Source organism: Phoenix dactylifera, chromosome 4 (assembly GCF_009389715.1).
Source record: "Phoenix dactylifera cultivar Barhee BC4 chromosome 4, palm_55x_up_171113_PBpolish2nd_filt_p, whole genome shotgun sequence".
NCBI lineage: Eukaryota > Viridiplantae > Streptophyta > Magnoliopsida > Arecales > Arecaceae > Phoenix > Phoenix dactylifera.
This window is the reverse complement of record NC_052395.1, coordinates 10,278,741-10,302,456: the sequence shown is the minus strand read 5'-3', so window position 1 is coordinate 10,302,456 and position 23,716 is coordinate 10,278,741. Positions and strand designations below refer to the sequence as shown.

Here is a 23,716-nt window from a genome sequence, read left to right as displayed (position 1 = left end):
ATGAGAACTGGGTCAAGGTTTGTGTCACAAATTCTTAATTAGTATAACTAGGTGTAAGGAATGTTATTTTTGTTGAACATAACAAAAATAAACTCCAAATTAAAGTTGATGCCCAAGAGATAGACCATGTGATCATTTTATTATATTGCAGATTGGAACTACTATAAAAAAGAACACATAGACCAACAAATGTATTTCCAGTAGACCCATAGCAAGAGATATTTTACGGAGAAATATCTCTAGATTGTTATGTAATTGACTAAAATTTTTGGAGCTTAGATTTGCCAAAAAGTGTTCCTCATTTGATATCTTATCTCCAGGTACTTCACTGGTCTTCCATCTCCTTGGAAAGGTATTTTGCTTTTCAGCCCTCCAGGAATGGGAAAGTTTTGTATTTGTTGGATATGCTTTCCTTCTTTTCATTGTTGAATATAAAACCAGACAATTATATATAAACTTTTTGGTTTGTAGCATTTCTTCATACTCCATTGGGAATTTTTGTGATTTTCCCCCCAATGGTAGGTGGTCATTTTGTCTGACCTGTCTTTTCAAGGTAGATGAGTTGTCGGCCACTCTTAACGTTGCCCTCAATCAGTCTATCTTTATTTGCACATTTTGTTCTTGTATGTGAAATTGATGGCCCTGTACAGGAAAATATTGGATCAGGGGCAATTAGGCAATAACTGCCAGGTCATATTACTGGTTGATTGGCTTTGTGTGGTACGACAATCTCTTCTTCAGATATCATTTACAATGTTCATGATAGTTAACATGCAATTACTTCTTTGAGTTCGTTGTGCTGACATTGTATGTAACATCGCAAATGGGAAATCCATTTTGTAAATTCGACGACTTTTCTTACTGTTATTACATCTTTTTATAGGCTCATCAGGACTGCTCATCTGATGAGCAAACAACTACCTCATCCTATTCAATCACTTGTGTTATTCAGATACTGTCCGTGGTACATGTAGTAGCTAACTCTGAATTACTCCATGTTTGGTTCTGCTGACATCCTGTGCATCATCATGCCTGTAGAATACCTACTGTGTAAACTAAACCGGCACTTCAATAAGTCTTATAGCATTTTTACATAGATGCCAAAAAGGCTGCTAATTTGATAGGCTTTTCTATCTGATCTTGTTATTACCATGAGGTAATTTGATCTGTGTTACAAGGATCCTCTCTCCTTTAAATATCTTTTTGGAATTTTAATTGAATGAACTGATAATTGGTGTTCAGGCAACAAACATTTGCTATTATCTTCTGTTTCTCTGGCATAAAAATTGTTGAATATCTGTCGAGTTCCATGCATGAATGCCATTTATTTTATTGTGTTATGGTATCGACTGATGCAACAACCAGTATGGAATAGAATCAGTTTTCTATGTTTAAGTTCCATTTTGGAGGTGCAGCATTTTTTTTTCTTTGAAAAAGAGTGGGAAATGATCTCCATCTGCATAGCTGTGATCAGTTTCTTTCTTCTAGTACATGGGATGCCTTGTTATCCTTTTATTTTAAAAAATGGGCATGAGATTTTATTTCTATTATTTTCTTCGTTTGTCAATAAATCAGATCCCACTCCTAACTTCTCTATATCTCAGTAGTTTCAATAATCCAATTTATGCTTCTCTCTTGATTTCCTTTTCTTGACCATCAAAAAACAAACAATATTGCTGAAAGTATCTTCCTCTGAGCTAATCCTTTAATTTTATAAATAATTCTTGTTTAGATGCTCTGCCATTCTGTCATGATATTAGCAGTTCTATGTCCAACACTTGTATGGTATATGTTCCTCTCGTACCCTGTTGCCTATATTAATTTCGATGCTGTAGAAATTTAGAGATTACATATACTCCAGCCTATTAAATATCCTCATTTATGTGAGTCTCAATCTTTTCATTCCAGACAATGCTTGCAAAATCTGTGGCTACTGAATGCAAGACTAGGTTTTTCAACATTTCAGCATCATCGATTAATTGTCAGCAAATGGCATGGTATGTTTAAAATTGGACTATTATTTAATAATATTTTTTAAAACTTTTGCTCGTATTTTGTTGCATTTTCCAGGCTTTCTTTTCTGCCATATGTATATTTTTTTAGTGGCATGTAATGAAAAATTGTTATGATCAGTCATCCCATTTCCAATTCCTTTTGCGGACAATTATGATTTAGTTTTAGTTGCATTCTGGTTGAAATTTTGTCATATATAGTAAGTAGTAATTTGTTTTTGTTTTTTTGTGTGGAGGTGTTACAATGATGCTTTTTCTTTAGAAATAGAAATCTTCACTTTGTCTTCAGCTATAGTAATTACATTATATGCACTATAATTAATTCCTTGGACCTAAGGATCTTACGTTTCACGTTAGAAATGGGCTTGTTTTGCTTGAGAAACCTTGAGTTCCCTTCTGGCTAGAGATTGGTGTACAAATAATGGTAGATACAGAAATAAGAAATGTTGGTACTTCATTGTATAGCTCTTTTGTCTAGCCTTCCAGTAAAACTGGTATTCCATTTATTTGGATGTTATGATACATTCTATCAAAGATCCACCTTCTTTGTTCTCTATCCTAAATAATAATATAAACCAGATGTATATGCTGATGGAAGTTGGTTTGAATTTTTCCGTTTCTTTAGGATTGCAAACCTTTGTATTTTTGTAAGAATGCAGGTGATTCAGAAAACCTAGGGAAAGTCTTATTTGAGCTTGCCAGGCACCACACACCATCGGCCATATTTCTTGATGATATTGATGCAATCATGAGTCAACATGGTGAAGCACGTGGTGAGCATGAAGCAAGTCCATGTTTGAAAACTGAATTACTTGTACAGGTGATCTTGGATAACACCTCAAGGTGTTTTCCTTTTGTGGGGATATGTATCTCTAAACATGTCTTTATTTACAGTTTGCAATTAAAAGAAAGCCTGTTGTGAGGGAATATATGGTTATTTACCTCCACAGGCCAAGCTCAATGTCATTAAGTTTTAGGAATGCAGAATGATCTTTCGATACAATGACTGATACTAAAAGGTTAATTTTTTGGAGAGTCAGCAGTACATAACCCTTCATTTTTCTGGAGAGCCATGGTCTACTTACATGGGTGCAACTGTCACAGGGGCATTGCACCTTTTTATTTCCAGATAGACAAAGAGACGAGGCATTAATTTTTCATGGTAGCTTGCTCACTGTCGTTCAACAATGTAAAGTTGATAAAGACATGATGCAGGGCCGGCTCCACCTTTTAGTTGATCTGTTCCATCACCTCAGATTCTTGATTATTCCAGTATCAATTACTATATTGCACATATTTACCCCTAATGTGAAGCTGTTAACACATCTCAAATCAAAATCTACTTTCAGGTTTTTGCTTTTGTTCCGGCACTTACCATTTTATTGGGCTAGATTTTGTACTTTTGTGTGTGTGGAACATCATTGCCGTAGAGACTTAAATTTGTGATGCAATCTCTTGCATCTTATTAGTAACTTCCTGACTTCCACATGCTGTTTCGAGATCCCTTAATTCAAAATTTGTAGTGCCATGTTGGCACTGTTACAGCATGAAACATGAAGAGCATGATGTAAGCATAGGGAAAATATAACTAAAGAGTAATAGCAAATCTACCACAGTGAACTTGCATAATTTAAAAATCTCATAATTTTTACCTAGATCTCTAACCTTGGCTGTAGACAGTTTATTAGCTTGGACCATATATCTGTGAAATGTTGCTATTATAATTTAAAAACATTCTTTTTAACATACAGTATAAAAAAGTGGAATGGTTTTGTCTGTTGTTGAACGGAAATTATTACCAATCGCTGTGCCCAGAGAGTACAGGTATGACCATAGGCTTGCATCTTAGTCCTAAAGAAATTCTCCTAATAAGTTTAATATCTTTATTATGTTATTTGATGTGGTCGAAATGTGCCTTACTGATGTTTGCCAGTATATTATGTATCTCATTTAACTCTGATGTCAGTTCCTAAACCAGGCTTTTCTTCTTGGAAAGGACTTAGACCTCGTTATTTCATGAAAGATTAAATCTAGGTATTGTACGGTTGTACCAAAAAACCCAGTTAGTTATTCGAACACCAAATAGGGTGGCCTACTTTCTTGAAACTGAAATGGCGTGGATAGAGATCTTACACGGTTTTTTGGTTAATTAACTCAATGCAGATATTGTTACTCAGGTTAACATTATTCCTTGTCATCTGTTAAAAAAGTCTCTTGGCATCTGGATTCTGTGATCAACTAGCAACTATACATTAAGTATATATTTTCTGCTTCAGTGAATGCACATAAGTGATAACATGGGCATTCTTAATTGTCTAAATGAGACTTGAAATCGATGAAACCTGCAGCACAGTTCTGTTTTTCGGTTCTGTACTTTCACCTCAAACCATAGCTGAGCCGATTATGACCTGCAAAGTTGCCAGAAGTTGGTCCAGTGGAACTTAAAGATATAGAGCCGGCTTTGAGGAATATGAGACCATCAGCTCATCTCCATGCTCATTGCTATGAAAAACTCAATCAGGATTATGGCAGCAAAATTTTTGATTAAAGGTCAGCTTGTATATGCTGCTGTAGTTGGATGGCATTACTCTATTCTTTTTCAAGGATCACGTGGTCACTGATACCATCATCCTCAGGATTCTTGATACGGCTTCATTCAGAAAACCATTATTGATTTGGAGCACTTCACCATATGATGGAATTTATAGCAATTAGAGGATCCTGGTCTTTGGAAATTAGCTAGGATTTTATGCTGCAAATCGCCCACAAAGGTTACATCGGTTGCTGGACACAACCACCCTTAGTAATCTGTAGTGTAATATATTTTTAACTTGTTGCTGGACGCCCAAGGGTAGCGTAGAGGTGGGAATAAATGGTCTAAATTTAGTCCCACATCGACTAGATAGCGGAGAGGTTTGTTCTTTAAATGGAGGGAGGCTACTCCTTTCTCTTCAGAGGCGTTTTTTGTGGGGCAAAACCATAAGGGTAGCGCATGACGTGCCCAAGGGGCTAGTACTTACGCGGACCCCCAAGGGTAGCATACGACGCGCCCAAAGTGGACAATATCTCTGAGGAGAAGCAATCGCCTCCGCTGTCTGAGACCGATGGAGATGAGGTCGGAGGGCAGCAAATCTCCCCTTAGCGCTGGACGCATGGGCCGGGCGGGCCGGAAGCCGACCTCTCTTGACCTCATCAATGGTGAGGTCCGAGGGAGGAAAATCCCTCCGTAGCGCTGGACGTGCGGGCCAGAGCCAAAGTACCATTTTGTTAGGGCTGGACAATTCTTTTCAAACAATAAGCACTATTAGCTACCATATAGACAAGGTAGCTAACTTACTAACAGACTTTCTGATTATTATTGTTTTTTTCTAAGTAAAATGATATTGAACTTTTTTCACTAAATGAATTGATCAACAATTATCCAATCATTTATGATTTATATACAGATTTTATGACTTATGTTCAATTTGTTTATAACAATGCTGTACAATCTTTTGAATGGTCTTTGTTTTTGATGTTTATTGTTGTTGCCTCTTCCATACTTCTTTTCACTGGGCTAGATATGTATGTTTTTGAACAATTTGCCATCCTTATATTTAAATTTTTCCCCATATTCTTAGATATCCGAATTCTTTCGGAACTTTTTTGTAATTTATTTGCATTTCTTTGTCCAAATTCTAAATGTTTAGCTTTAGCTAAGTTGTTCAACTCTAGCCAATTCAATGCCAATGCTGTACAAATTAGCAAGTCTTCTGCGTTTTAGGTGATTAGAGAGAGAGAGAGAGAGGTTCATTAATTTTCTCACAAAGAACCTGTTGCAGCTGTATTAAACAGTCAAAGGGCATATTCTGCATGCTTGTTGCTGACAAAAATCAAGGCATCGCAGCAAACCAAATTCAACGAATGACCGGTTCACCTGTATTTGCTACAGTCGGAAGTTTTTCAGGGCGTCCCTACCAATTAAATCATCTCAATTACAGCGTGGCTACGTACGTCCAGGGCAGGGCATCTCTACCGATTAAATCGTCTCAATTACAGCGTGGCCTATGGTTTAACCCGGCCGTCAGCTAAGTTTCAACCCTTTGGACTTGCATGCCCCTTTTTTGGGCACGAATAACTTGGGCGTCTTTAGTTGAAATTTCCTTGTATTTCTTTAGACGAATTGATCAATCACCTCATACATGGGACATCAATCTACGTGGAATGATTCAGGCCTATAAATATCATAAGCTTCTATTCAGTCACATGCCCATACATATCATAAGCTATGTTGAATAATTAACTGAACGTTTAGCGCACAATGATTCAAAAGTTACGAAAGAGCAGCACCAAGTGTACTTGGTAGTGGCTCAGGAACGACGGCAGGCAAAGCTGGGCATAACTAGAAGGTACCATGCAGAGTTTCATCCCTTGAATGGCTTATCATACCGTCGCAACTGGCCCTGAAAGCCGCACTAACATACCATCACACCAGAGACAAACAGCAAATTCAATATAAAAAACAAGCATGCCCAACAAAAGTCATCCCAAATAACTGATGATCCACAAGTTTAAGAAAGACGATTAATAAGAGTATTTGCTCTCAACATCACACCCAAAATACAATGAGAGCGAACAAAACATATAGATACATCTACCAACTGATCAAGGGAACCCTTTCAACGGGTCGGCTGTTTTCCCAGATCTTGCATCAGACCAAGCTTTGGCAATCGTTCGTTTCATTTCATCATCACCTTCCTCGTACATGTTCTGCAACGCATTGACGTTCTAACTCACCTCAGGCAACTGAATAGAATGAAACAAAGGAAAAGAAATTTTTGACACTGTCCAGAAAAAAAAAATCACCTTCATCAAATCCATAATTCCTGCCATTGGGTCTTTATCTTTGTCCACACCTGGCTTTAGCTGCAAATCATAAAACAATGTATCAACTATCAAATTGTATCCAAGCCTCCATGCGCTCTAGAAGTGTAGCGAATGGTGTTGAAAAAATTCTAATCTACCAAAGAAAAAAAATCAGAAAAAGGTAAAGGACATGACAGCAAAACACTTATTTAGCAAAATTCAGGCTAAAAGAATCCATAGTAGGCATTAAAACCACTAAATCTCTGGAGAGAGGTTGAATACCAAGAATCCTATAGTATCGACTATTCTACCATCCGAAACTCCACTGCTTGATTTGTGAAGTTCTGCAATGTACCATTGCCACTCCCATTCTTAATAAATATATCTTAGAAACAATGGAACTGCACATCCCAGAATTTGAGTGCATTACAGAATCACATAAACGATAAGAATTTAAATTGAACTGGAAGGCCATGGCCATCCATAATAGCTCTCTCAGAGTAGCTCTCACATGTCACATGCATCCTAATAAAAAGGCATCGCAGTGGACGGGGCTCCCGTCCTGCAGGGTCTGGGAAGGTGTTAGATATAGACAGCCTTATCCAGAAATTGTTTTCGTATTTCGAACTCATGACATCCAAGTCATAATGGTGCAACCTTACCATTGCGCTAACCCACCCTCATATGCATCCCAATAGATTCTTATGTTTCTTAAATAAAAGAAAGGATAAAAGAAAGATCAACCAAATTACGTCCAACACCTCGTGGATGATAGAGAAAGAGTGTAGTAAGTGATGGATGATCCATGGTTGGACATTTCATCTGGGTTAATAACTGTAAACCAGTAACCCCTTCATGCTAAAGCTTATTTGTCAACAAAACGTGGCCCAATTTATTAAAAATAGATGAGAGGAAAAACGAAAAGCTGTTGATTACCTTGTCGTCTTTGAAGTGCAGGTCTAACCAGTTTCCTTTTGAAGCTTTGGACAGTGTAACAACAACCTTTGTCGGCTTGACCACCACTTTACATTTCTCGGGAACTATTTCTTTGTTTAATTTTGGTATAGAGAATCGGTAATTTTTCCCTTGGACGTCATGAAACTTGATGTCCACCAACATACGCTTAAAAACAGTCTCCATCCTCTCTTCTTGTACACCTTCAAGAAATACATAGAGCTGAAGCACAGAAGACAAGTTTGCAGGATTGAATTAGTTTCAGCAAGACAAAAAAATATCCAAAACAAAACAGGCAGTGATCAAGCATCCGAGAGTTCAAAAGGGAAAAGAGGAGGAAAAAAAAGGACTAAGCATCAAATTTGCCAGTCGGGTTTGCACAGTTAAAAAAGGGTAATTCTACATATTTCTTAATTAAAAATCATGTTCAATCTCATCTATTGGAAGGAAAAGATGGGAAAAACCTGATAATAAATAATAAAAAGTGCTTGCTTGGGTGCACATATCATGCATGCATCCATAGAAGGACATTTATATGTCATGCATAAACTGCACCTTTACCGGTAATACTACCATGACTACAGCAGCCACATGACTACAGACAAGATGCAACAGCTTCTTTCAAGTAATTATGTCACAACACCAAATAACCTCCATATATCAGTAGTTCTACATAGAATGCCTTTAAAAAATGTAACATTAACCAGAAAACCTCATGGGTTATTAAGAAAATGGAAGATAACATGTCAAATCCCCTTCAAAATTTATTTCAAAAAAGCCATAATGACAATCAAAACCAATCTAACCTAGATTATATTCAGCTTTCTGGATCCTACATTTACTTCTTATCAAGGATGGCATTTCTGGTCATTGCATTTCTATTTTCAGATTCTTCATCACAAATGCAAGCCATGTAATTTAAGTTTTCTCCATTAAGTAGGCCCCCATCTTCTTAATCAAGCAATCTTTGAGTGTTTTACCACACAAACCCGTACCTGTCTAGATTTCAAACACAGTCAACTTATCTATCCAACACTCGCTTATGTTCTTGGAGCATTTGCCAACAGTTTGATGAACAAAACATTGCTTTCTTTTTTTTATTTAGAAATAAATTGATTGTGACAGAAACAAGAATGTTAAAATGGATATCTGTTAAAGCTATAAAGGATGGATTAAAGAATGAATATATTAGAGATGTGGGAATTGCATAAATTAAATAAAGTGATGAAATTGATTAAGATAGTATAGATATGTGCAACGAAGTTCTAAGACTTTTTTAAGGAAAGGTACTTTAGTTTGTGTTCAAGATTGTAAGAAAAGAAGAGGAAGACCTGTATAAACATGGATGGAGATTGTGAGGAAGTATATGGAGAAACTTGAAATAACATTAGAGATGGCCCCTGACAAAAATACTTGATGAATGAGGATAAAGGCTAGATGATTGTGGCTGTGATTGTTATTTAGAAATTTCAATGAATCATATGGCATTTGCCACGCCAAACATACCTCCTACTTAATCCACCTTTCTCTAAATCTATGTGAATTCTTTATTTATACCTCCTACTTAATCGAGCTTTCTCTAAATCTATGTGAATTCTTTATTTATATTTGTTAATAATATGAAGATCCAAAATCATGAAAGATTACAAGTAGATATTCTTGGAGACAAAACTCTAGGGACTCATTGGATCCACTAAAATTGCAAGTTGATTATTTTAGACCTTTAAAATCTAATCTTTTTTTTATCCAAGATGTTAATTTACCTCCAGCCATTCAATTGTCATCAATAAATGTTACATCATGCACATAGACCATTTCCATAAACAATTATGTATTATCTCAGAAATCAGTTAGACGTTTATAATATTTATCTTTTACCCATGATTGTAACTTGACTTTTGACCCTTCCGATTTATCAACAAAAAACTATATCATCCTCAAATAACATGGAAATGAATAATTATACATTACGTATCATTCACTATATGATCTATATGGTAACAAATCCCTAGTACAGAAGACAATCAAACCCTTCTGAATACTTCCATGTCATAAATTTTCATGAAATCTTGTTCTTTCCTCGTGCTTTATCAATACCTCTTCTTGTTAGTGTCCACACAAATCCCCTCCCCCCCTCCAAAAAAAAAAAAAACAAACACAAAAAAAGGTGTTGCAGATGATCAAACATTGTGAAAACTGAAAACAGCTTTTAACCTTTTACTAATGAATCATAATTAGTTGTACCCTGCGAGCTTTCCCTGATGTACTTGTACCTAGCTTTACCCTCTATGAAGTTTCAATTCAGCAATTCATATAATGAATTAAAACAACAGAATACATTGATAACATGCCATCTTTATAAACAAACACAAACCAAGTTCCATGAGAAATTTAGGTTACAAGAGTCGATTAATGTTCTAATATTTCCTTTGATCAAAGGATAATGCTGTCCCAGAAAAAAAAAAAAAAAAACCGAACCATTTTCCCACACATAAAATTGGGCTCAATAAGTTTTTTACCTGACCCATTGACATATGCAACCATTAATGACTAACCTGCAAGTATTTTCTTGATATTTTGTGTTTTTCTGACATTTTGTTTGAGTTCATCTCCATTGTTAATGATATAACAAATTACAATTGCCATTCACAAAAATCTTCGGTTTTCTGTTCTTCCTATGCTTTGACACATAATGAAGCACCTATGCTTATCTACACATCCTCACATTTTTCTTAACATACCTCAACTTTCATCTTTATATCTCTGTGTATTTTTTTAAGAAAAACTTTTATGGCCCGCCTCCTAAATTTTACTTTTTACAGTATGCCATCATACGTAACTGAGAGCAGATTTAGTATATAAACCACCCCAGAGGAAACCAGAGGATACTCTAGATTTCCTCTCAAACTTCATATCCAGTTAAATAGACAACTCCCTGTTGGGAAACGGAAGAATAAGAATCCAATGGGCCCTTTTTATTTTAAAAAAAAGAATCTGGTATGAATCTGGTATCACATTCTTTTGTTGCTATACAGTATGTCTCCTGTCCACATGAGTTATGGAAACTTAATCATGTTGTATTAACTTTTGCATGCATCACACATGCCAAAAAGTTATTTACTGCAACTCCTAAATTTATCTAAGAACTCATTCCCATCTATTTCCTATGTCTATCCACACTCATCTTAACCTTCTCATATCTGTATGTTCATATGATGTTCCTGAAGCCCCCATTTAGTTCAGTATTACAGTCCACATAACATAGCTAAATTTACTTTTGCTGGTAATAATTTCAGTTAAGTGTCCCAAGCATAAAAAGACTATTTAAAAAAAAAAATCATAAGCATCCCGTAACTCTGTCTCATCTCACTTTAATTCTAGTGGAAATGCTATAAAAAAAACTCTACATCTTACTATTTCACATTAGAAGCAAGCATGTGGCGATTATGATCAAACTCAAATCTCAACCTAAATGCATGATTACTTAAAAATGTACTATCCAAATAGTGATTTTAAATCATTTCTTACTCTTTTTCCTTTTTTTTAAGTAAAAAAAGGATGCACCTTGATCTTGTCATTGTCTTGATCCCAGCTAAACGATCCGAGCGTAACATAATTCAACGCGCTCGCTGCAGCGGGAGCCTTTTCGGCAGATACCGCAGGCTGTGCTGCTGCTGCTGCAGCAGCAACTGCTGCAGTAACCTTCGACAACTGCGAATACAACAAACAATAAATAGATAATAATTCATAGCAAGGAACACTGAGCCCCACGATTCAATACAGCATGAATCAATCAATCCAGACAACTTCAGGGAACATCGATCCAACAACTGTCAATGAACCGACCTAACTTGTCCAAGAAAAATAAAATTCAAATCGGTAGCGTTCAAAGAAGTGGATTCTTGCGTTGAAAACCCGCTAAAACTCGGATAGAAAGCGAGCAAGGAGAGAGCGGTTCGAAGAGGGATGAACTAGTATCAAACCCTAGGCAACCGAGAGAAACAGAAGGTGCGGAGGAATACCTTGGTGTCGAGGTTACGGATCTCGGAGGAGAGGATGGAGAGGACGCGGGGCCTCTTGGCGATGGACTCGAGATGGCGAAGCTCCTCCAGGTCCAGCCTCAACTGCTGCTCTTCCGCCATCGCTCTCCTTCTTCTTCTTCTCCTCCTCCTCCTCTCGGGTCACGACGTTACCCCTCTCGGTGGAAGTATGGAAGGCTACTAGGAGGATTTATTTAGGGTTTCGTTTGTTTGGAGAAAGAGAGGGAAGGTTCCAGACCAGAGGACGAGAGAGAGAGAGAGAGAGAGAGAGAGAGAGCCGTCCCAAAGTGATAGGAATGTTCCAGAAGCAGCACCGTTTAGTAGGGCCGAATCTAATCTTGGTTTATTTGATCATTGATGATGATCAGATGCCGCGCCGGTTCTTGCTTATACATTGTGATTCCCAAATAAATTGGCTTTCATGGTTCTTGTAGATCAAGTTTTAATGCAACAACCAGTATGGATCGGTCTATCCGCATTCCTATCTATGCGGACAGCTGGATAAAAAAAAAGATAATTAAATTTTATAACAATTAAAATAAAAAACTTATATCAACTTAATATGATTAGTTTTTTATTTTCAAATATTTTAAATATTGTATATGATTAAATAGAATTACAAGCAAAACTATATATTTTTATATGGATTGAATAATTATATGTTCTTTTTTTTTATGGATATAAATATGGATGTAGATACGAGGCAGACGCTTAAATTTCTATCCATATGTAAATGAATCTGGATGCAAAAATGAATCTAGAAGTATATCATTCAATTAACTTCTATCCCTAGCAACCATATTTTTTTTTATCAAAAATGAGAGAATGAGAAGAGGAAGAGGACCCATCCGTATCATAATTATTCAGGCTCAGATATTTGAAATGTGATTCTATATTCGAATCCAGAATGTCTAGTTGCTAGAACAAAAAGCATGATCATTGGAATAAAACCTAACTTACTCGGTCTAAATTTGTCCTAATTAATTGTACAATCAATTCAAATTTTGATTTACCAACACATGCTATTTGCGTGTGTGGAGACTCAAAGTCCTCCATGCCGAAGCCCTGGGAATGTAGTTGAAAAAATAATTTCTTTTTGATACTAGAAGAGGCGATCTAATTAGAAGGATTATAGCCTGGGATGATCTAAGCATTTTGCTGAAAAGCCATCTTGTTTGAGGGAGGTACAATATACGAACAAAAAATGCTTCGGTAACTCAAAAAATCTTTTACTAATGGTCAGCATCCACTCCAATCTAGATTTGAGTACAACTTGATGCAAACCCCCGTTATTTGGAATTCATGTAACCTCTGTTTCACAGAATAGTCTACCAGCCAGGAACTATACGAGTCTAAACCATTTTCTTATTTAGCCAAGGTGGAAAGCTTTACGAAATAACAAATTCTTCAAATAGTGCAAAAAGTCTGAACTTATCAATAAGCTTGCTCAAACTTCATGTACCTAATTAAGAAATATCATACTATTTGATCTCATGGACATTTGCAAATATAACTTTGGGTGCAATTTTATGAGAGGCAACAACAATGATTCTAAAAAAGAAATTGTGTGTGTGAGAGAGATTTGAACAAGCTTTGAGTCTACTATTTGGACCCAAATCCAACTCATCATTTAGTGGTTCCTTGTTAAGCCAAGTTAGTCTTTGTGTTAATTCCTGTTCCGTGCAAGATATCCTACTTGAATCTATTCATTCATAATTAGGTTGGCTCCTATATGGCAACATCGATACCTATCTTGTTTGGACCCATGCCCGCTCATGGTCTTAGTACGAGCCGGGCTAAAGTAAAGTGGATTAAGGTGTCAAATCTGGGCTTACTCACTCCACTTATACACCAATTGGGTGGACCGAGCTCCAGGTTTAGGCCCGAACTTAACTGCCTATGGCCCGGCCCCGGATATAATCTGTTTCCATGGCCCGGCCCTAGACTTCCATATGGAAGCTGACAAGTGGCCACAAACCCAGGGGCCGCCGTCCCCGCACATTGTCTCGCAGCCTCCTGTTTCCACCCCCTGGTCTAAAGCCCATATCCTCTGCTGGCTTCCAAGCCTCAAAACCTTTAACTCTCTACTCCTCTCGACTCCTCTCTACTTACCACCCCTTGGCTGTAGACCGTAGACTTTAGACAACCCCTCTATCGGGACTCCACGCACGATAGATGTCATCAAATTTGGGCCCGTTCACTTGGGGATGGTGCACTTATCCTCACCAAGGGTGCCCTGAGCTTCGAATCTATGGGCTATTTAAGACCACCCACTTATAGCGACGTCTACAGAGGTGATAAAAAGCAGAAAGAATAGAATAAAAAAACCGAGGAAACGGAGAGTTGGACGATGGAGTTGAGGGCGGGAGGGATGGATGGATGGCTGGGGAAGTTGGGGAGGCACGTTTATGCGTTTCTTTGCTTAGGGGTCGTGCTCGTCGCTGCTACCTTCGTCCATTACGCTTTTCCTGGTATTAGTAATAGACAAGAATAGTTGGTTCGATTAATAATGATGGCTTTGCCTTTTCTTTTCCTCTTCTTTCTTCCTTCCATATCCACTAAAACTTTTTCCTTGTGAATATGGTTGAAGGGAAGAGGAGGATACTGAACTCTTTTTTTTTTTTTGCGTGTGTGGATGATGCAGAGCAGCCGACGGGTGACGCGAGGGAGAGGTCCAGGAGAAGGGTGGCAGCCGTGCAGGCCGCTGATTTCTGATCCTTTTCTTTCTTTCCATTTTGCCGAGTGTTGTAACAATCTTCTATCTATAAGCAAATACTGGTAGAGAGAGAGAATTGCTAGATCCCAATCTCCATATTTTTTTTACTTCTATTGAGCAGTAACGATATCCAATTTAACGTATCTATTACCTTTAAGAACATGCAATTAATAGGTTCGGCTCGAAGTATTTGTTATAAGACGTGTGCTTCCGTAGTTTTACTCATGTGGATATGTGAGCAGTGAGCTGAGCCTCTGCAACCCCTGATAACTTCTTCCGGCTAAAGCTCACTCGCGAAAGCACCCGTTGAGGTGCCAGAATTGCTTTGTACCAAGCTTCACACGCTAATTTAGACTTCAACGGGAGGTCGCACCACCATCTCTTTATCTTATTATATGGCATTTGCTGGGAGTAACAAACCAAGCCTAGACTATAATGAGTTCTGGATTGTTTTCTATTTCTCTAAGCCTAACCCTAAGCGCTTGGTGCTCAAAACTTCTTGTCTTCTATTTCTGGGTAGTAGAACTAAGCTAATCAAACAGGTATTACTATATCATCTCATGGGGAATTTTATCTCTATCTCATATTTCCTCAATGCGCTACAATCATTTTTATGCATATGCTCGACCGAGTCAAGAGTGGACTATTGGTTACCAACTTCTGGCCAACTTGGGCCCCATTCTCTTAGCCCATTCATTCCAAGGCAATGATGAATGGGCTTAGCTCGTCTGAAGTTTGGAATGGACGCAGAAGGCTTTTGTCTCGTCGGCCCAGTGGGCAGAACTATAGACTATAATAGAACCAGAAACTAGAAAGTAGGAGAGACCAAGTTCCTTCTATAAAATTCATTCAAGAATCAACTCTACTTCCTGATGTTAGAGTAACGGCTTTTGTAACATGATAAAAATCATTAACCGTTTCCCCTATTACATGGCTATTGTACTGTTTGTTGCTAAGGTCAGTCACCGCTCGAGATGCACTGAGGTCAGCCGAAACTGAGGAGAAAGGCATAGTAGTCACGCCATTAGCTCGACACCACTATGATGAAATCAATCCGCAAAAGACTTTTGTCTCGTCGGCCCAGTGGGCAAAACTATAGACTATGGTAGAACCAGAAACTAGAAAGTAGGAAAGACCAAGTTCCTTCTGTAAAATTCATTCAAGAATCAACTCTACTCCCTGATGTTAGAGTAACGGCTTTTGTAACATGATAAAAATCATTAACCGTTTCCCCTATTACATGGCTATTATACTGTTTGTTGCTAAGGTCAGTCACCGCTCGAGATGCACTGAGGTCAGCCGAAACTGAGGAGAAAGGCAGAGTAGTCACACCATTAGCTCGACACCACTATGATGAAATAAATCCGCAAAAAAGTCCACTTGCCAAACGATTTCCGACGAAGGATCTTCCGATGCTTAAGTTAGTGGAGATCTAGAGCAATAGCAGAAAAGAGAGATAATGAGAATGAAAGAGTGCTGGTGAGAGAGTCATGTGCTTACTTGAGGGTCTTCCAGTCATCTCTATATATACGGCCGAACTAGGTCGACCATTGTCAAGACCCTAGGTGCAGCTTCCTTGGTGTTACTCTACGGCCAATCCAACCATAATAAGACATCGATCTGTACCGAAGTCAACTATCTTGGCCAAATCCTCCGGTCTAGCCTTTATAGATTAGCCCACGGCCCATAGGCTGCTATTTGACTTGCACGACAAGGAAGCTTTTGAACCAGATATTCTAAATTATGTAGCAATTCCATTAGCTAAACTAGTTTAGATCGGCAACACATCCAAGCTAACTCCATCTCCCAAAGCTCTCAAAGCCAACTCCAGATACCAAAACAACTTGGCTGGTTGGTTGCGCCCTTACCAACAATAACAGAAGCAGTACAACATACGAAGCAGTTAACAAAACAAAATAATAATAAGCAAAGGAGAAAAAGAAGAAGATTGTTCCAAAGGGTTGATGGACACCTCCACAATTCTACTTCTGCTGCCCCTTCTTCTTCCAGAGATCTCCGAACATTCGAATTCCGGTCCCCCTCCTCTTCCCTCCCCCAATACCCTCATCATCCATCTCCCCGCCCATCAGCGGCGATCCCCACCCTGCGAATCCCCCGCTGCCGGTACCAAGGTGTTTGTTCATGGAACCGCACCGTTCCGCCACCCTTCTTTCCCCCATCATCTCCACTCCCGGCCCCTCCCCGGCCGCCAGCACCGCAGCTGCCGCCTCGGCTGCCTTGCGCCACTGCTCCGTCTGAACCCTCAGCCGCTTCATCTCCGCCTCCAGCGTCGTCCTCGCCCCCTCCGCCGCCTCCAGCTTCTCCTGCAGCCTCTCCGCCTTTGCCCGGCTCTCCCTCAGCTCCTCCTCCGCTGAGCCCAGCTTCACACCCAGCTCCTCTTCTTTAGCTCTCGCGGCGGCCATGACACTCTCCGACACCTCCGCTGCTTTCTTCTTCAGGCTCTCATTCTCTGCAGACAAATTTTCCAGTTCCTTCTCCTTCTCCAATAGCTTGGCTTTGAGTTCCACTACCTCTGAGCTCTCGGCGATCTCGATAGGCCTGCTGTCCTCTTCCGCTTCCTTTTTCTCTGTTGCAGGCATCTCGATCTCGCCATCTTTCTCCATCATTGCCTTCGTCTCTTCCTCTTCCTTCTCCTCCACTGCTTCCCCGTCATCATTCCCAACCTCGTTTTCTTTGCGGATCGGCTCAGTTGGGACCGGAGCTGGCGAGACTGCCACTTCAAACACATCAGTAGCAGGGGAGTTGACGCTCTCCTCCTCAGATCTGGAATCCGGCAATTCCTTCTCCACCGTCTGCTCGCTCTTCTCCTGCGAATCCAGGCCTCGAGTACCAGTCTCGGTCTCTTCTTTTAAGGACAGAGGCGGCGGCTTCTCTTCTTCTGAGCTTTGGGGGGAGGTGGCGGCGGCGGCCGGGACTCGCTTCTTCGCTTCCTCGAGTGCTACCTGGGCTTCCTTCTTGGCGACCTCGGTGGAGGCCAGCTGCTCCCTTAGCTTCTTAAGCTCCTCTTGGGCTCGGGTGAGCTTCGTCTCCAAGTCCGCCACCCTGGTGCCCCTCTTCTTCTGCATATTACGAGCAAGCTAAGCTCAGACAAGTTACAGAGAGCAGAGAGCAAGCAGTGATGGAAGGGTAGGGAGGCCATACCTCGTGGAGGGGGCTGCGAGGCGAGCGCCGGTCCTCCAGCTTCGGACTTCGGTCCACCATGTGGCGGTGAATGCCATTGGCCTCAGAGCAGGCAGTGGTCTTCAGATGAAGCGGCGCCCGTGGCGACTGCCGCTGCGGCATCTCCGACCCTCTGCTCCAAACAAATCATGATCCAAACCCATTACATCATTCTAAGATTATTCTCTTATGTTCTACAACAATGAATCCAATCTTTACCTCGACCTCGGCATTGCTTGACCTAGAGCTTCAACAAGCTTGGAAGAACTCTCCTCCCTTCACAGCTGATGAAAGGAAAGGGAGGAGGAACAAAAAGGTGAAGTATTAGACACCACGCGAGTCACAGACACGCATTTCAAAGAAGAATTCAAAATTCAAACCCAAGGGCAGAGCTCAATATATGGCAAGTCGCAAAGAAAGATGGATAGCTTTTAGTCCCTGGCGATCAATGATAATTATAATGACCACACCGACCGGAGGGTCCAGTGAACGTTGGGGGAGGAAATATTTAACTCCTGGGTTGGGGTTGGAAGGCCACCACCCACATGGCTCCTTCTTTGTATTAAAAGCTGGATACTTGGTTCAGTACTTCTGGCCATATGTGGACCAGACAATCGATATTTCTACTTGTTTACTCGCACGGGTAACGTTTCAAAACCCAAAAAAACAAAAATGTTTTGAGAAATTGGAACGGCAACTACAAACAAGCAAAAAACTCTCAGGTATAGTTCCAAGTATCAAACGCAGAGAAGGAAATCAGGGTCTCGTCATTATTATCTGGCCTGAACTCACAAGGTGGAGACAACTTTGAATTCAATTACCGCTCCATTATTTTGTTTCTATTTCTAGTCAAAGTTAACGAAGAGATGGAAATCAGGGTCTAGTCATTAGTATATGCCCTGAACTCACAAGGTGGAGATCACAACTTTGAATTTGATTACTCCTCCATTATTTTGTTTCTATTTCTAATCAAAGTGAAGTGTGGAATAATTATCAGGGTCTAGGGGTGAAACTGGATCTGATAATATCCATTCGGATCAATTTTTGTATCCGAATTTATCTGAATATAGATATTCATATTCATATTCATCAAAGAAAAATGGATATGAATGAATAGACAACTATCCGATTTATATCGGAATATCCAATTCTATTTATAATTTTATTTAATTTTATGTGACACTCACGAACTTTAAAAAAAAATAAATAATCACATCAACATTCTATTAACTTAATTTATTATCTACTTAGTAATATTTTGATTCTATGGTCATATAATTTAATTATCCAATTTATATCTATATTTTCAGCATTTGATTTGTATCTGTATTTATTTAAAACAAATATGTATATAAATTTTTGCATACGACTAAGATTTATGTTTGTCAAATAAAATAAATATAGATATGGATATGCTAACATCCCATCCATATCCTATGTGATATCAGCTATAATAGCCTGAGGTATTTAATATTAGAAGGGGTTTTTAGTCAATTAGCGAAAGGGAATTTCCACCGCAATTACCAAGCGGAACATGCGCTGCTACCGCATTCTAAAAAGCCGCATTCTCAAAAGCCTAGCAAGGCACAGTGATTAGCAAAGGGACCTATAAAAATATTCATCCCTTGTGCATCTAATTCTAGGCAATGGGAGCAAAGTGACAAAGACTAGATCTGTGGATTTCACTAATATTACAGGCTTTATTTCTGCCTTTTGCTCTGTTTACACCGAGCACAGACAATACCGAAGGCTTTAGGGATGGCTACAATAATTCCCAAGGCTAAAGGACACATTAAATACTCCTAACCATGTCACCTTATAAGTGTTAAGTCAGTGTCGCCTGATGGACAGGACATTGTAATGGATGGAAAGAAACAAAATTAGTGGGTGGAAACATGCCCCCTAACGGATATTTTGTGTCCCATTTTCACATTTGTAGAATACTGCTCCTATCAGCATGTTACCAAAAAAAAAAAAAAAACAAACTCCATCAGTAATGACAAAGTTTATAAAAAATTTATGCAAATATGAATCTAACTTGGAAAACAAATTGGAGATGACAAAAGAAAAAAAAAATCTCTCATAAAAGATTAAAAAAAGGGACATAGGAACTAGAAATCTAACCTCAAGATAGATTTAACAAACCATGAACCTCAAGTTCTTGAGCCTCTTCTGTCCACCAGGAGATCTTCAACCTAAATGTGGTATTGGGGTGGGTGTGGGGGTATGGGAAGAGACAGAGGGGGGGGAGGGTTGGGACAAGAAAAAGGGGAGAGGAAAAGCTTAGGGAGAAGATAAAGGATAGGTATTTATATGAGTGGAGAGGACCGGGGATTTAAAACGTAAAAAATTCCAGAGGTAACGCGGTCTGCTGTTCTGAACACAGAAGCCAATGTCATGATAATCATAGCCGTTAAAAAATTCAGATCAAATTGATTGATGGCTATGATTATGGAGAGTAGTGAATCATGGCTCGTGTTTTCTCGCATGCAGTTTATTATTTTTTTTGAATGAAAGTGGGTTAGAACGTGACTTTGAATCCGAGCAAAGAGGACAAATTGAATGGATCCATGGGGGTCGCTCCTTTTCAATATTTCTTCTTTGTTTTCATGGAAAGGCCAACCAGTTTTATTCGCACCTCCACCAGCCTCCTCTCTGCTCTTTCTCGTAGCCTTTCTGGAAAGCGAGAATACGGAGTAAAAAAAAAAGTGGCCGTATCTTGCTCGACCACGCGCTCTGCGAAAGTGGTCGTAAAAGCCAAGATGGGATGGCCCCGATGGGCTGCGCCCTGCCGAAGATTAGAGGGAGAAAACCGTCGTTTTCTTTGCCTTTCCGTGACTTCTATTTTGTTAGCATCGCGCGAGGACGGTAGGAGGATCGCGATTCAATTGACGATGGACTGCCGACTGATCCTTCTTTAGCTCACTCCGAAGATTTTGTTAGAAAAAAAAATAAATAAAAACTGATGATTTATACTTACGTTTAATAATTTAAAAAATCTAAAAGAATTATTTTTATATAATATTTTGATTCATTACTTAATAAAATGTATCATTAACCATAAATAGGCTTCAAATGCCATATCAGATATATTTTAAAAATATAAAAAAATAAGTATAATTTTTTTTTACTCAAAAGTAATTTCAACTTTTTACATAAGATAAATGATTGCATTTATATCGTTAATTTAATTGGATGTAATTGCAATAAATAAAAACCTCAAAAAAATTATAGTTTAATAAAAAAATACAAGTCCAGACCCTCTTCTTAATAAATGCAAGGGCCCTCGCTAGTTGACGGATGTGTTGGAAATATGCCGAATCATTGGCCATTATGGAATAACTCATAAATGAGTTGTATATGTCTATTCTGACATACAGGAATGGTATATAGAAGGTCCATGATTTAAGGGCTCGTTTGGTTTGCAGAAAAAGGAAAAAAAGTGTAGTCCACGGAAAAGTAATGAGATGTCTCTTGTTTGATTGGAGTTTTCAAAGAAGAGAGATGAAAAAGTTGTATTCCCATAGGAATATGATTTCTACATTTTATGGAAAAGTCTTTTCCATGAGAAACATGAAATAGTTACTTTCCCATGAGGTGGAAATCACTCTTTTTTTATTTTTTTCCAAAAAGATCCTTCAGCATTAAAGAAGCATTAAAGACCTAATTTTTATTAAGGGTATAATAGGAATTATGTACAACTTTCCCAAAAAATGGATGGTCAACCAAACATAAGCACTTTGAAAATTTGTCACTTTTCCATGGTCAACCAAACATGCCAAAAGTACTTTCCTAGGTATCATCTTCTTAGGAGGGAATCATATTTCTAGGAGGAAAAATACTTCCCGCGAACCAAACGAGCCCTAAAGCCAAGTACCATTCAGCTTTCACCTCTCTTCCGTGGGCTTGCTCTTGCAACACGTTGCAAGATCAAATTCTAAATATTTGTTTAGAAGAAAATATGTGATTTGTATGAACATCTTCAATTCAACCCCAAACTAGAGAGGACTGCGATGTCTTAATACATGCATGTATTAGGAAGAGATTCTCAATTCAGACAAAAAGGCAACATAGTATTATGTTTTCCCTTAACTAAAAAATATTTTTTAACTATGGAACTACTTTTATCAACATCTAAGACAGTGTACAAGGCTATTAGATAAAATTAAGCAGCAATTGCTAGCAGTAAAATTATATCATAGTTTTCTAATGATACAGATTTTTGATTATTGGATTGGGAAAATGCTTCCCTCCCTTGTAGTTTTGTGTTGTTAACCTCATCCTAGGTAAGAAGAAGATAGAAATTAGAGATATTCACTTATAACTCTGAGGATATGATTTTTTTCCCCTAAAAAATCTTGTGTAGATCTTTCTTTCAGACTAGAAGGGGCTAATGGCCATCTTTTATTCTCATTTCCACCCCACCCCATGAAGATGACTCCAACTGGAATGGAATGCTCAACATCCTGCTCGAGTAGAAGAGGTGGTACGATCCGAACGAAAAATTGGTAGCTTTCATATATCTTTAATAATATAAAAAATCATATTACATTTCATTAGTTTCACATTCGCATGCATGTACACATCTCTCTCTCTCTCTCTCTCTCTCTCTCTCTCTCTCTCTCTCTCTCTCTCTCTCTGTGTGTGTGTGTGTGTGTGTCTGTGAGTGTAAAGGAGGCATAGATAGCCACCTGGCTTTTATTGAAGATTAGAAATGCACGTACTCAAACTTACCAAATTAAAGAAACTAGTGTGTTTGTTGCCACCAACTTTTGCCGTGGCCATTGTACTTGTTTATTTCCAAGAGAGAATCATCAACAGCTGTATGTGAATACCCATTACCAATAATTGTTTGATGCATGGTATCAAGCACATTAAAGCGAGCAAGTCTCACAGAAATAAAAACCATGCCATTTTTAACTTTGGAACTAGTTCTAGATAGTTATTGAAGAAGAATATCTGTTGAGTATTTCATTTTCCATCAAAATTTTCTAGAGAGAGAGAGAGAGAGAGAGAGAGAGACCCACTCATACTCTATTAGCTATCCGGATTTTTAATGATGCACTGCGTCAAAATTGAACTCATAATATTTGGTTGCTAAGAAGAGGGGCATGACTAGTAGGGCGAGCCCTGGTTTATAATTTTTTATTAAAATTTGGCATGCAAGTGGCTATGTCACAAAATATGAAGGTGTTTTTATTGTTGCAAGAAACTATGGAATATATTTGCTGATTATACAAAATTTGTGTAGAAACAAATTTTGGACATAAAACTATCTTGACTTCTGTTGCCGTAGTGATCTAATTTCTTTAATTTATTTTCTTATAAAGTGATGATACCATCATTAAAGTTCAGATTCTGAACTTTTAAAATGGAGCGAAATGCCGCCCAACTAAGCTAATAAAAAAAATTACAGTAACACTCCCTCAACTTTGGCTCAACTTTGGACGTGCCATATAGACACCTCCACAATTTTAGAAGTTTCAAACTGCCTCTTAAAATTTCGAAATTGTTCCAAAGTGCCTTTTCCGTTCATCTCCATTAACGAAGTGAGGGCACGTGACCATTACGTGATAGCATAAAGTGGTTGTAGGGAAAAAATAACTTTGAGAGAATGTTTGGAAAATCCAATGAGATTGGACTAGATTTTTCATTGGATCATGAATGATACATTCTATTTAAGCAACATCTATATCAACCCAATATCTCTCCAATCCAAATTCTGTGGGACAAAAACAAAAAGAAATCTCCTAAGTCCTTTTTTCATCCTGTAGTCCAGCAAATTGATAGATGGGATTTAGGCCTAGACTAGGATGGGCCTTTTGAAGAAAAAAAAGCGGACAGATTAATATGTCCATTTCTATAAAAAATCCAGCTCAATTCTGCTGAATTTTTCAAACAAATCCTGCAATGTATTGAATGGGATGGAGTCTCAAAAGATCTTTCATGCGAAACAGATCTCAAAATAT

General features: G+C 38.5%; 3 protein-coding genes and 1 long non-coding RNA gene across 6 annotated transcripts; 2 read left to right on the top strand and 2 right to left on the bottom strand.

The window, feature by feature from the left end:
- The first annotated feature begins 267 nt into the window (after positions 1-267).
- On the top strand, positions 268-4,055 carry LOC120110466. The gene is made up of 5 exons (XM_039125517.1): positions 268-352; positions 651-720; positions 1,909-1,997; positions 2,715-2,832; positions 3,117-4,055. Exons 3-5 carry the CDS (start codon positions 1,912-1,914, stop codon positions 3,456-3,458), a joined length of 546 nt encoding a protein of 181 aa, XP_038981445.1. The 5' UTR covers positions 268-352; positions 651-720; positions 1,909-1,911; the 3' UTR covers positions 3,459-4,055.
- A 2,427-nt stretch (positions 4,056-6,482) lies between these two features.
- Positions 6,483-12,140, bottom strand: LOC103722468 (calcyclin-binding protein-like). The gene is made up of 5 exons (XM_008813036.4): positions 11,834-12,140; positions 11,376-11,522; positions 7,794-8,033; positions 6,858-6,917; positions 6,483-6,761 (listed from the first exon to the last, which is right to left on the bottom strand). The coding sequence occupies exons 1-5, from the start codon at positions 11,951-11,953 to the stop codon at positions 6,657-6,659; spliced, it is 672 nt and encodes a 223-aa protein (XP_008811258.1). The 5' UTR covers positions 11,954-12,140; the 3' UTR covers positions 6,483-6,656.
- A 1,860-nt stretch (positions 12,141-14,000) lies between these two features.
- LOC113463771 lies at positions 14,001-14,763 on the top strand. The gene is made up of 2 exons (XR_003388605.2): positions 14,001-14,322; positions 14,496-14,763. It is a non-coding gene; the product is annotated as an uncharacterized LOC113463771 (long non-coding RNA).
- A 1,536-nt stretch (positions 14,764-16,299) lies between these two features.
- On the bottom strand, positions 16,300-20,000 carry LOC103722471 (interactor of constitutive active ROPs 1). 3 transcript variants are annotated; one of them, XM_008813038.4, is made up of 4 exons: positions 19,872-20,000; positions 17,967-18,031; positions 17,730-17,880; positions 16,300-17,647 (listed from the first exon to the last, which is right to left on the bottom strand). In XM_008813038.4, exons 2-4 carry the CDS (start codon positions 17,978-17,980, stop codon positions 16,550-16,552), a joined length of 1,263 nt encoding a protein of 420 aa, XP_008811260.2. In that variant the 5' UTR covers positions 17,981-18,031; positions 19,872-20,000; the 3' UTR covers positions 16,300-16,549. The 3 variants fall into 3 exon arrangements, with proteins under 3 accessions (XP_008811260.2, XP_038981444.1, XP_038981443.1); XM_039125516.1 differs by lacking the exon at positions 19,872-20,000 and adding an exon at positions 18,128-18,439; XM_039125515.1 differs by lacking the exon at positions 19,872-20,000 and having other exon boundaries at positions 17,967-18,433.
- Positions 20,001-23,716: the final 3,716 nt, after the last annotated feature.

Coding starts and splice junctions, on each gene's coding strand:
- LOC120110466 (XM_039125517.1), top strand. CDS start 1,912: ATGCTTGCAAAATCTGTGGCTACTGAATGCAAGACTAGGTTTTTCAAC. Junction 1,998..2,714: donor AATTGTCAGCAAATGGCATG/GTATGTTTAAAA, acceptor TGAGCTTGCCAG/GCACCACACACCATCGGCCA. Junction 2,833..3,116: donor AAACTGAATTACTTGTACAG/GTGATCTTGGAT, acceptor CAACTGTCACAG/GGGCATTGCACCTTTTTATT.
- LOC103722468 (XM_008813036.4), bottom strand. CDS start 11,953: ATGGCGGAAGAGCAGCAGTTGAGGCTGGACCTGGAGGAGCTTCGCCAT. Junction 8,034..11,375: donor AAGACAATGACAAGATCAAG/GTGCATCCTTTT, acceptor TCTGTGCTTCAG/CTCTATGTATTTCTTGAAGG. Junction 6,762..6,857: donor GAATTATGGATTTGATGAAG/GTGATTTTTTTT, acceptor AATGCGTTGCAG/AACATGTACGAGGAAGGTGA.
- LOC103722471 (XM_008813038.4), bottom strand. Junction 17,648..17,729: donor CTCGCAGCCCCCTCCACGAG/GTATGGCCTCCC, acceptor CGTAATATGCAG/AAGAAGAGGGGCACCAGGGT.